At 40.7% G+C, this 13,957-nt stretch overlaps 1 protein-coding gene across 5 annotated transcripts in view; it reads right to left on the bottom strand.

Moving 5' to 3' along the window:
• RAB3B (RAB3B, member RAS oncogene family) overlaps positions 1-13,957 on the bottom strand; it is a 58,867-nt gene that overhangs the window by 34,433 nt on the left and 10,477 nt on the right. For all 5 annotated transcript variants that reach the window (XM_075424508.1, XM_075424510.1, XM_075424507.1 and 2 more), the window contains one exon: positions 13,210-13,437. In XM_075424508.1, coding sequence (XP_075280623.1) covers positions 13,210-13,437 — 228 coding nt within the window. The remainder of the gene's footprint in view (positions 1-13,209; positions 13,438-13,957) is intronic.

The following is a 13,957-nucleotide window of genomic DNA, read 5'->3' as shown; positions in this document are numbered from 1 at the left end:
ATTAACATGTCTTGGCAATCTTTTCATTTAAAACATGGAGATCGAATGAGTCATGACTGAAAGTCCCTCAGCATCTCCCTTTGAGAGACTATTTTGAACAAATACTTTACTGAGCAGACAGATTTTAGCAGAACACACATGACTCACCTGCGGCATGAGGGCAATTAAATCTTTATCAATTTTTTTTATATCCATAAAATAAGCAGACAAATTAGAAGTGAAAAATATCCTGCTTCTCGTATTACCTAGTAACAGTCCCAGAGTAGTCAGCAAATATGATAGCCCGGATTTATTTTCACCTTCCTTCACAAAAAATATATTAAAAAAAGAAATCAATGCTGCAATGCTTCTTGGACATGTAGACTATAGTTTACAAAAAGTAAAAAAGAGGGATACACTGCATGGACTCTGACATTACAACCAACAAAACAAATACCAGCTCTTCTCTGCCTTTGTATTAGGTGGTTAAAAGCTTTTTTTTTTTCGTCTGGGTTTTTTTAATCATCAAACTGACTGCACTGACTCGCTGTTGAAGGGTAACAGTATTGTATGTTTGGAGGACACATTTTCAGGCAGGATAAACAGGTAAAGTTCCAGGAACTTTAAAACTCTGCAGATCCCAGCAGGAGTAAAAGGGATGCATAGGTTTGATACTTTCAGTACCAGAGTGAATAAACAACTTGTAGGCAGCTGGTGGAAAATAAAGCTATTCATTTCCTTCTGTTCAAGCACTTGGATTTTGTAAATGGTGCGGCAGGTGACTACCCTGCCATCACTTCGCAGCATCGGGGTTTGACACACAACCGGAGCTACTGCGCTTCCTGGTCTCCCAGCCATGCGGAGAGGATTTCCACAGCCCACGCTGCAGATGGGAGAACTGCCACATTACTTCGAGCCAACGATGCAGTGATGCAAAGATGCTGTTGTGTATGAGTTAAAGCCAGATTCTGCAAGTACCACTGATTAGGGTGAAATTTCCTGTTAAAACACTAAATATCTGTAAGACCAAGACCATTTCCAAATTTAGGTGAAAGATTATTCCAGTCACAGTTTTTCCATAACAATGGTGTGAGTGATTTTTGCTGAATTTGCTCCCTTTATATTTCTTGCAGTCTCTTGATAGAATAATATCCTATGCATATTTATGCCAGAATTTTAGCAGGAAATCTGAAATAATTTCAAACATGTTCAAGGCTTCAGAATGATGGCCACAGCTTTGAACATGCTCTTGTGGAGCGGGGCATATGCAACTCGGAACAGTAACATCACAGGGATAGAACTTTATGCAGATTCTTCCCTTGGAAGAGTTCATTTTTCCCTAAATAAATCATTAACCGGCACAAGTGAAAGGAAATGATTAATTTTACACTTCCAACCCCCAAAGACTCAAGAGGGTACTGAGCAGTTCTCACAAATTTACATCATTTAATATCTTTGCAGTAGTGACTTTTCCTGCAGATGAAGGACATTCTTATAAAGAGGAGATCCATTTTAGCTAGGATAAGGAGCCTTAAACAGGTATGGATTTTCAGCTGTCATGTAATTATAGCACAACAGTTGGAATGAGCATCAGTATAGAACTACTGCTCATCTGAAGCCCCGAGTTCCTATAATCAGCCAACCCATTCAAGTCCCTTCTGTGCTTCACACCATGTCTCACACTTAGGAAAACAACCTAGGAAGAATGTTTGGTGAGGAAGGGTGTATAAAAACTGGCTGAAGAGCTCTGCCAAATGCATACCTTCCTCATCTCAGGAAGCGCTAAGCCCAGACACCAACCGCCTCGCAGGAAGGCACTGGAATCCACAAGGTTTTCTTGCAAACTGACACTCTGAATCACAGACTATCTCAAGTTGGAAGGGACCCATAAGGATCATCAAGTCACAGAATCACAGAATCACAGAATGTTCGGGGTTGGAAGGGACCTCTGTGGGTCATCTAGTCCAAACCCCCTGCTGAAGCAGGGTTGCCTAGAGCAGGCCAACATGAACTTCAGATTTGGTCCTTGAACTTCAGATTTGGCTCTTAATTATAAGAATAAATTGACTGTGTGATGTCACTATTTACCTCCTTTCTCAAACACTTCTGAGTGTGCTGAACAGCACAGACTCCAGCCAGGTGCTTTTTGCGCTCCGATGAAGACCCTTCTGCACTGCGAAAGCTGATCGTTTCTTCCTACCCTCTGTTGTACACATATCATTCGAGAGTTATAAATCAATGCACAGACCTTTCCTTTTAACACAGGAGTTTATATTTTAAGAGCACCTGCAGATGCATCACACTGAATGCCTCTTGAAAATCCAAGTGGATGGAGCCTACCTAAAACTAAATCGTATGAGTAAGAGCATGGTCCAGACGCTCCTTGAACTCCGACAGGCACTTCTGTGACAGCAGCTCCAGCCCTACAGAACCCAGCTCTCCTGGGCTTGCTGCTTGGGGCCACTCCTTGCTGCTTGCAAGGCAGCATTTCTGAGCACTGCTTCTTTGGTGTTGCTTTGTACTGTAATTAACACAATCATTAAAGGTACTGGGGTTTTTTTGTTTTTCATTTCATGGTCCTGCTTTGGTTCTACTCTAGTTTTGTGCCAGTTTTCACTCCCCTCACTCGCGGACTTTAGGGCACGTCAGCTCTGCGCAGTGGAGTTGCCTACACAGGCCTCCACTTACCAGAGACAGAGCTAGCTCCCGAAGTGGAGACGGCACGGCTGTGCCAGCACAAAGCTGTGCCTAAGCTAAATTGGGCGTGCTGCAAGCCCCCTGCCATGTTGCCCTAAGCAAACCTTCTCGCTTGCAGACAATGCGTCTCCCCTCAGTGTTTTACCATGCTGCTGAGCAGCTGGATGCACCGGGCCAGGTTACTGCAGCATTAAACCCTACAGCTGACGTAAGCCTGTACTGAAGATCCTCCAGGTTTACATCAATGTAAGAGATTAGAATCACATCTTAAAGACCTCCTTATTTTTCTGGTAACTGTTAGCACTGTGTCTTTGGGATTGGAGGTGGGAGAAAAAACACTGTAAATCCAAATGTTCAATGGCATTTCAACTTCTATACCTTAAATTGTCACCTAAGTTTCTCTCTCTCTAATGGCTGCACACAGCCAAAACTTGCTCTCTGGCAGTCATAAACAAGTTTGCACAGTTCTTCAAGCAGTTATTTCTGAAATAGCAAAACATTCCCAACAACGTGTGACACAAGCTTTCAGCCTTGGGCACCCTAGAAATAACATGGGAATAAATCAGACACAAGGCAGGACTGAAGCTAGCGCTTTACGTTCGCCCCATTAGGAACTGGAATAAATCCTGCCATGCTGCATTGCCACAGAGAGGCAGTTTGCAGTAGTTAGAGTAAGAGGAAGGAAGTTTAATCAACCCTTCTGACCCCTAACTAGGTCTTCTCTTGTTTCCCAGTCTTCTGTTACCTTCCATTTAGTCAGCTACGCCTCTACCAAGGGAGCAGAGAGCAAGTTTAAAAGAATTCTAGCCGAAGAAGCTTGTATTTTATAGCAACACTGAACAAACAAAAGTGTTTACACCTGACGACAGTGGAGACAACTCCAGAGAGGGTTGACTGTGTCCACCTGTACTGTCCACCAAGTTGTCAAGACCTTACACGACTTACACGCCCCAAATCACACTGAGCCTCAGTGAACCTCTGCGGGGCTGTCGCCATTACCGTAGCCAAGCTGATAACAACAACAGAAGTTAGTGTCTCTTTAGAAACTGCACATACATACACACGTACATGGTGAGGTCTGATTTTCTTCACAGTTTTGGTAGTTCTACAACCTAGCAAGTGCTGAGAGAGGGTAAGAGAAGCATAAAGGTTAAGGTCCATCATTCCACTGTTATGCAAGAGAGACTTCAAAAATGCATTCCTTATGGGCCTTGCTCAGCTGTAAATTTCCAGCATTGTTATTCCATGCAATCAACGGATGCACCAGCGTGCTATTATCATAACCAGAATATTTCTTCTCTAAAAAGGAAACAAGTAAATTGACTTCCTCTTGTTTCCCCAGATCTTCTTGTTCACTCTTATACACAACTCCATTATTTCAAATTCTGTTACGGCAGTATTCTGTGAGAACTATCCTTACAGGTCATGCAAAAGTATTTAGCAAGGTATTATCTGATTTCACCAAGAGCAAGTCAAGGTGCATAACACAGAGCCAAGAGAAAACTACAGGAAAAGTGCTATAGCCTTACAGAAATGTGTACAGCATGAGGCTAAAATGCACAGCAAGGTAGCAATTTAACATTTGGTGGTAATTCCAATGGGAATGCATTTTTTTAGCCTTTCAATAATGTAAGACAGTTTTAGAGTCTAAAAAAAAAAACAAAAAAACACATTTGATGGGACTTATTTCTCTTTCTTCCCTCAATAAAACAAACAAAAAAAAGAGACCTGCAGTCCTTGGTAAAGGACTTTCCATGGACTTATCAAAGCTGACTCACACCAGTCTACCAGCGTTTGGCACTTGGAGCAGGAGCACTTGCTTCATTTCAGAACCGGGAAGGGCTCAGTGCCTGCTGGCAGTCAGCCGAGAGGGATGCAGTTACCATGGCACTCGAACACTCGGTAACTTCAGAACTGCCACAGCGTTATCACCAATGTAGGGACCAAAGGCGAGGAAGCAGCAGGTGGATCTTTGAACAAGCGCAATGCAAAAGGAAAAATAGCATTAGGGTGAATATCCTGCCTAGTAAACATCCTATGCACAGATCCCCTGTACGTTCTATTTTATCTGGCTACAAGAAAAGCTGAGAGACATCAGCAGCGTATGTGCATACACGTACCTACACACACCGCTCCCTCTCCATGACTTCACCCTCTAGCACTGGTACAGACGTCTGTATCAGTTTGTCAGAGCAGCTAGCCAGCCAGAATCTGGCTGAGAAAATACCATCCTTGTGCCTTCTTTAAGTAATACACAAAGTTTAATCACTTGAGTTTTATGCCATATAAAGTTATTTCAGCTAATAAAGCACAGCAGCTCATTACATAGTGCATTTATCTGCTCCACTTACACCTGCTCCCCCCAAGTTTCAAATACTCTTGCCACCTCCTGTTCCAGTTTCTAACATAAATGAGTAGCAAAGCAATAAGTATCTGATATATGACTAGCAAACAAATGGATGTGAAGCAGAATTAGCAAAACTAGAGGACTTTTCAAACGACATGGAAGTGCACAACAGAAGCATAGGATGCCATGTGTGAGCTAGGTAGAACACTTGGAACCAGGAGCTCCATTTGGAAAGAGGAACATCCTGGGAACACAGCAAAGCCTGGACCGTGACAGAAGCAGAGAAGGATACACCAGGATGCCTAGGATACACTTTCAGGCTGCAGTGGCCCCTGACTGTAAAATGCAAGTGCTAAGCTGCTACTGAAAGGTATATTTATCCCCAAACAGGATTTTGCCACTTTGCCGCTTTCGCTAATATTTGTTGGGGAGCCAGAATGGCTCACCAGAAATCTAGGTTGCGATCAGCATCTCTTGGTAAACATTACGTTGTTCCGCAGATGGGAGGAGCTAACCAGTAAACCACAGGCCTCCAGCTCTCCATGCTGCATGAGCGTGCTGTGTTCTCGCCTGGTTTCTGGTGTTTCTCACCAGTGTTTCCCTTCTGTCAGCACCACACATGTCTGCAGAGTCCCACGCTGCTGCCCTCCAACACAACTATGCACAGCAATCAGATTGCTGAGCACACTGTAGTTACAGTTCAGCTTCAGCACAATTTAACTACAATAACCACGTAAGAGGTCATTTTGGGGACCTGGTTATTAAAAAAAACCCCAACAAATACACCACAGATGATTTTATGTTGTGGATAGGGAATAACGTCACCGTTTCCCCTGTGCTGGAAGGATCATCACTCATTTGCCTTTCTAACAAATCAAAAGGTGCTTCAGGGATACTCATACGACCTTCCCCTCCACCTGACTGAAAACAGCCTTGCTGACAGAAACACAGAAAATCAGTGCTCAACATCTGGGAGCTCAGTTCACGCTCTTTAATGAATCAGGATGACGTTAAGTAGCTAGACGACAGAAGATCAACTACAAAGTACCCACTGCTAAACTCGCAGGTATTCCAGTTGTCCTACAGGGTACAATTTCTCACACCTGAAAACAGTTTTTGTGGTCTCCGGCTCCTGTTTTTATCTCTAAAATCAGCCATTCAGCCTACTCATACGTGTTGCATAAATATGACACTGCAGTAGACAACACAATGCATGAAAATTATAAATGTGAATAAGCTCTACAAATAGTTATATTTCTCATTTGACCAAAAACTTATGACACAGTTCAAGTATGTGCTCACACAAATACTATGAGAACCCGCAAATTCCACCCATTGTATTATCTCATAACTGATCACAGTGTAACCAAGCACGTTTAAATATAGAATGTACCTAGTCACTACACAGCAGATACCACTGTGAAAAGAAATCGTAGTAAGGGTGATTGTGATAAGACAAGGACAACAGGAAAATGTTTTGAGGCACATGAGTAAGACCTTATGTAAAATGATTACAAAATATCTGTTCTGAACTTCTGCTGTAAAAAGTATTAAATGCAAAATGTCAGGAGGCCAGCAACGCATTTGTCCTTTCAAAGCTTAACCGCCTTACTATATCAAGTGAAGAATTTCCCTTGAAATTTCCCACGTACAGCTTTTCCTCCACTGGACAACCAGTTAACATTGGCCTATTTTCTCTAGAAAAGGTCCAAACCTTCAAGCTATCAGCAGCTCTTAATCAACTAACTCAAATACATCCAACCCTGCTCCTGGACACAGCCTGGTATCTGAATATCTCTGAATTCAATATTGTAACTTTTTTCCTTTTACTGAAATGCATAGAACAAGGGCAAATGCTCCATACACTTAGTAAATCTGCAAAGATGTAGCACAAAAAGAGATACTACACCTTGCAGTGAGAGTAAATCCAATATCGTCAGCAGGAATAACTCCAGCAGTAACAGAGCTTAGACTGAAGTTGAATTTAGCCTTCACTGTAATGTAGAGTTATAATGAGATAACAATGGGATTGAGGTGATTAACTATAAACAGACATAAACCTTTCATGTCAACTGTTTAAATGCAAACATAGGAATGCCCTGCTCAGCAAGCTTGGGCTATTAAATGAATTCAATAGTAACTGGGATAACTAACTACCCAGGTTTTTATTTTTACATTTTTATCTATCGCCCTTGTTTCACTCTTCCAACTCTAATCTTAAAGACCCTTCAGACTGGCACGAGCACCAAATTCTTCCCAAAGAAGGAGTATTATTATTCGAGATATAACCAAGACCTGGGAATTGAATTACAGACACTCTTACAGTATCTCTTCTCCAGTCAAATATTCTGCATTGCGTTTTAACATCAGTAGTGGTGCTTTACATCCACTCATCTCCAATGATTTTCATTCCTGGGACTCAGTAAGTCCTCAATGCTGCAAATAAGATGTAATCCTTGCCTCTTTTACAAGGATCAATCTGTTCTTTTTACTATCATGACTTTGTTTCAGTTCTTTGTCTAAACAGCAAATCAAAGGATTTCACAACAGCTGTGAATCTACTGAGCAGAATCAGGCCCACCAGATCTTTAGAGACATCCCTCGCTATTGCATCTCTATACTAAATTACAGAACTCTTATTATCTCCTTTTTTAGAAACAAGTTTTGTGCAAGCGTTCAAGTTTAAAGTCAGTGCTTATAAGGAACTTAGCGAAAACATGATGGGAATGAGATGCCAGGGGAATCGATGATTCTCTCATCTGAAATGCATAATTAGCTTTTGGTTAAGTGTGCAATTGGCATTAAAATTTACAATCAAGTATGACAGTGTTCTAATTTTACCTCCTTTAAATGAAAAAAATGAACTTCATTACCAGTGTTACTTCTTCGAATCCCTTCCCTATGAGGCGAGCTGCACGGAAACATCCTGTCATCCAGGCAACAACTGATACAAAGAGCTTTTAAAAACACTGAATATTTGCCTTCTGGACAGCTACACAGCTTGGGGTTTATTTTGGTTTACACTTTCTTTGTTTTGTAATGGTAACTGCCACTCGGCATAATTAGCAGTTGTCATATTTCTGTGTGTAAAGTTCCTTCCGACAAAAACAGAGCAATGTTGCTTTGCACCTTCTTCCCGGCTGTGCCTGAAAGCTGTAACACATTTCAGACATCCACTGCAGCTGATCTCAGACCCCTACGGGTTTCAGCAGTTAAGCCATGGAAACATTTTTGTTAATGGGAAAGAAAAAGCTGTACTCATCCTAGCAGTTTAAATCTGATAAGCAGCACCTTAAAAGAAAAATCATACTGCAGTCTAAATATGCTGTCTTCACCTGAACATCACATCCTTTCTGCCTTTTAACCTCAAGCTAAATTTAACCTCAATTTGCCTTTAAAAAAGCGGGTTGAAAGTACTTTCAGCCATAACATCAGCTGCCAAACCCTATGTTTAGTTATGTTTATTATTAATCACATATATGTTTGTGTTATGTGTAGTACGTGCAACAAAAATGAGACTCCACTGTGTAGGGTGCTGTACAAAAGTATAACATAATTGTAACGAAATTCTTCACAGAAAGCAAATCTTGTGTAGTGTGTCAAGTGTTGTGGTGTGCAAGTGTTTTGGGCTAAACACTGCCAATGATTTTCCATCTGCAGATTTGCATTACGACCCAGAGAGCTCATGGAATTAACCTAGACGGGGCCAGCACGAAGCACCAGAGTTTGCTCCCCAGCAGCTAACCTCAGTGCTGCATTGCTCAAGAGTTCTGCTGTTATTATTACTTACGAGCATTATTACTTACCACCAATAGACACACAAACACACAGAAGGAAAAAAAAAGAAATCTCACATTGCTCTCGCCTAAAGCCCAAATCACTTTTATTTGTTCACCCTGCTTCCAACCGGATCTGGACAAAGTGGCCTTGTCTAGCTGCTAGGCAACCCGAATGCTGCGTTGAGTATTAACTGTATGCATTTGCTAAGAACATAATAATGTTACCTTTGAGATTTATTTATAGTATAAAACATCTACCTAGCTGAAAATATAATAGCTTTCCTTCAGTAATCAGTAATTAGTAACTCCAGGAATACACAACTGTTGGGTCAAGAAAGAAATAATCCACATATACACCACAAATGCAGAGAGATATTACAAACTGGGTCCTTACAAATATAAGGGAGATGCTCTGTATGAAAGTATTATTACAGATGGTGGTGGCATAAAAAAATTCTAATCCAAGAATTATATTTATGTAGATATTCGAATATCTACATAATATATGAAAATATTTATGTAAGTAATGTTTTAAATTAGAAATGCTTAAATTACAACACCTCATCCAACTACAAAATTAACTTTCTTAGTAAAGGTCATTTATTCTACTTACATAAAGCCATCATTCCTAAACAAGACAGAAAAGACTTGAAATTAAAACACAGTCAACTGATCTTGGAGTTCTTTAAAGAAAAAAAGCCAACAACTTACAAGACATTATTTCACACAACCCCTCTCCGGACCATTTTACTGTTTTGTTCTCTACCAGCAGAGCTATCATTCTACCTTAAAAACATGATGAATGTCTTTGCTATTTCTCTTTCCTCTCAAACTCAAGAGATACCCCTTTCAAGGCTTTTCAAAGCAGATCATTTCCCAGACTGCTCGATTACTAGCACAACTGAGAGGACTTCTTAAAATATCAGTTTGGGTGATCGAGGTGTTCATGTCAACAAAGCAAGAGGCCCACTAATGACATCAAAATTAAACAGAGCAGCACACTTTTTTGATCATACCATTTCACAGTTTGTCAAATCCTGGTTCACAAAATAGGGAGTTTCTCAAACTCAGCACAAACACAAAAGCTAGTTCTCTACCTTAAAAATGCTTACCAATTTCTACTGGAGACACTAACCACGAGACTGGCCAGAAAGACATTTACTGACACAGTGGCACGCTGTTAGTCTTTATGTGCAGCTGCTTGGCACTTCAAGCTGTGTGAATTTTTCTTAACTTTAAGAAAACCCAAGGAGCGTTTTGTAGCTGGGGTCCTACACCCAAATATTCTGCTCTTCTGTTCAGCACAAGGAAAAGTCAATGCAGAAAGCCCCACTGATCACTGATCAGTCTGGATCACAGCACAGCACAGCCTCCCCCTGGCTTGAGATTTGTAGGACACAAAACAAGGTTATTTGTGCAGAGCCCTTGTGGCAGACCTCCAGTCTGCCACAGCTGCACACACTTCAGAGCTGCACAAGCACCCATGAACTGAAAGAGACCTGGCTCTGTGGAGCAGAGAATATTAGAGGTTCCTAGAAGTGTTCCTCTCTGGGTTTTATAAAGACTTTTGAAGTGTGCCAAGTTTCAGCATCCGTGTAGGGACAGGAATGACTCTCACACATTGATGCAATGCACAGTCAGTTCCCTTTATTGCTCCGCTTGCGTGGTTATATACATTTTTCCATATCTGTACACACGATCACGCTTATTCGGATAGGCTACAGACTTCAATCACGCGCTGCTCACGCACCCCATATTCCCTTATGATTGGTAACTATGCACTAGCGCTAATAGCAACAGACCGCCTCCATGTCCTTGAACACATCTTGTTTTTGCTAACCCACATCATGTGCACTATCAGAACTTTCTCAATCGTTATTCTTAGCTGCCCTTTCCAGCGGCCTGTTCAGTTATGCGAACTGTTTTGCTTAAGTGGCCTAGTCATGCTAACTCGCAAGCTACATCAACCCAAACATCTCCCCCCTTTTCTTTCAATAAAAGGCTAAGCTATCTTAGCATTGCTTTAAAAACATTTGCTCAATTGGTGTTAGTTGCATCACACGAATTTTTTTTTTCCAGTTGCCTCTAGTGCCTTTTGTGTTATGCATATTATACATGGAACCAATATAATCACTGCTTCTACAGAAGTGGTTAACTTAAACACTTGTACTTTCTCCTCCTTCACTTAGTTTCACAATACACCTGATTCAGGTCAGACTTAACATCAAGCTTAGGGGGAGTATAATTTTAAAAAATGTCAACATTACTGGAAAGTTGCAAGTCAAAGCAAAGTGTTCAATGGAGCTACAGGGTCCCACACTCACAGAAACTCAATAGTAGCTGTAAATCATTTAAAAAAGTAATTGGTAGATGGGTTGGTAAGAAAACCCTCCCTACACATAGGAACACACAGTTTTGGTATACTAATGGCCCCCACTACTGCTACACATCCCCTGAAGAATACATTGAAATTACAAGTTTAGTCTCAGGACAGGCAGGACATAAACAGGTTCAAATACTGTGTTTTTTACAGAGGTACACACTTAATGCTTTTGTTAGGGTCCTTAAATCATGACTCGCATCAGGGATCCACGCAAGGAGCACAGAAAGAGAGAAGAAAAGAGCACAAGTCACACTGGAAACTTTCAAACACTTGCACGAATCTTTTATTGAAAACAAATTTTAAATCAACAGTGTTGTTGGTAACTCCAGAGTTACAGGTCCTACGGATAACACCCTCTGAGGAATCCACCCGACATCTCTTTTCATAGGAAGTTTAAGGTTATTAAAGCCTTTTTCCCCCAAAGCCTCCAAATAGGTTTAACTAAACTTATTGCTTAATTCATTTTAAACCCAGTATCTTTGCACAAAATCAAGTATTTCATAGCGCTTTCTGTCTTGCTTTTACACAACTTATTAGTGAATTTCATGTTCGGAGATTCAGACAAACCAGATGGACATCTTTAGTTGCTCATGGGGCCTTAAGTCCCAACACTCTTATTACACAAACGCTAAATTAAATTAAACAGTTTCATGCCAGGTTATCTACATTCATTTCAATGCCAGGATTTTGCAACATGAAGAGGATCTTTCATTAAATAATGTGTTGTACCTTGTACCTGGCAACACAGAAATATAATGAATGATATTGTTGCAGTTAAAAAAAAAGTTCCTCATTTTAGATTCTATTTTACTGTGACTATTCACAATCATCACAGTGTGATTATAATATCACATTTAAATACAATAATTACAGATTCATAATAAATCAAGTGTGTATAGATCAATTAGAAGACTACGCTCGTAGCCAGGGCAGGGTTTGGGTAGAAACACTATACAGTTTTAACTTTTCAAGCCTGAACTTTAAGCTTAACTTGTGGGAGAAACCACTACGTAGACAGCTACTTTGAGTTAGTGAGCTAACTCCTCTGAAATTCTTTAAGAGAATATTAGCTCCTATCTTCTGCTTGAGATTTTTTCTTTTCATGCAAAGCAGAAGAGAAGAATCTTGCAAACTGGAATTCCAGCTGGAGCCCCATGGTACTTTAACACACAGCAATCTGAGCCTAGGTTTTTTAAACCCACTCAATAATTCATTGGGACACAGAAGAGTTTAAGCATCATCAGGATAAATTGCATTCACACTTTAGGCTTTAAGTCATTTGTCAGCAAGTAGAATAAAAGAAAACACTTGCTTTTCATAAAAAAGAACATCATGAGCTACTGACACAACTGCTTGCAGCTCAGGAACTTTTTTTTTTTTTTTTAAACGGGGCTAGGATGCTGCAATTCAAAAAGGCTGAAAAGGTCCCATGACTGGGTGTTGGAGCAGAGGAAGCCTCCAGCTTACCTGCACAAGTTCTCTTCCCATTTGATCTACTCAGAAGTCAAGCCAGCAGAGGTGGTTTGAAGCATACCTCTACCCTCCCCCTGAGGAATCCTGGATGGATAAAGCGAGCTGGCTTGGCGCTGCCGACCAGGCACGTGAGTTGCAGGGAGATGCAAGTACCTTTCTTGGAGGACGTAAGCTGACAGTAGAAACTATGCCTAGAGTTCACTCATTAAGTGTTCATTGAATTTCTTCACCTACTAGTGCTCGCTCAAAAAGTGCTACCAAAGGGCTCCAGACCTGCTTTGGGTTTGTTGCAGTTTAATAGTACACCGACTCCTGAGAAGATAGAGCAGCTGATTAAGACCGTATCAGGAGTCCCACCAGTTGAGTGAGACAGCAACACAAAGAGAACTCACTCAGCTATACCGCAGGGATACAAATGATACAGCCACACAAAACTTAGCAACAATCAAAATCTACATTAATTCAAAAATCATCTTCCAAACAAGCTACTTTTTACCATCGTATCTTTGTTGGGATTAATATAAAGCATTTTTGAAAACACTGGCACTTACCCAAATCTGCAGTTTCACCCGCTTGTCATTCCTATAAACTGTTTTCACTTTGAAGTCAATTCCTACTGTGCTAACGAAGGCTGGTGTGAAAGTGTCATCAGCGTATCTGAAGAGGAAGGATGTTTTGCCCACGCTGCTGTTGCCAATGATCAGGAGTTTGAACATGTAATCAAAATTTTGATCTGAAGTATCTTTCTGCCTGTATCTGGCATCTGTTACTGAAGCCATCTAAGAAAATGACAAACATTGAAAAAGAACAGATTTAAGAGCAGTTCAGCATTTTTTTTTCCCATAACTGTGTACCATATGTTTAGCTTATCTCTCTTCTTCCTAATATCATAACCGCTATATCTGCTGAATAAAGATAACAGCTTGAGACCTTCTTTCAAATCCTAGCTTTAAATTTCTATTACCCACTTGTACTGGTAAGATTTCCAAACTCAAGAAATACAGCTGTTGCACCACTTTGTGTTTAAAAGAATAACAGATGGCTATTGCAGATTGTTCAAATACTAGTGGGGAAACAGCATTCTTGACTGCTGTGGCAGGGTGCCACTTCTGTTCCTCCAATAAACTGGAGTACTGCGACGAAGAACTAAAATATTTGACAGTGCATCCAACTATGCAATTCATTAAGCAGCCTCCAAGGCAGGTAAACCTAGCTAATTCCTTTTACAACTACTAGGGAAAATATGCATTTCTAGCACATGCACCACCACCATTTTATCTTTAGAAAAGTTCTGTCCTC

This window comes from Opisthocomus hoazin, chromosome 6 (genome assembly GCF_030867145.1).
Source record: "Opisthocomus hoazin isolate bOpiHoa1 chromosome 6, bOpiHoa1.hap1, whole genome shotgun sequence".
NCBI lineage: Eukaryota > Metazoa > Chordata > Aves > Opisthocomiformes > Opisthocomidae > Opisthocomus > Opisthocomus hoazin.
This window is presented reverse-complemented; position numbering and strand designations above follow the sequence as displayed.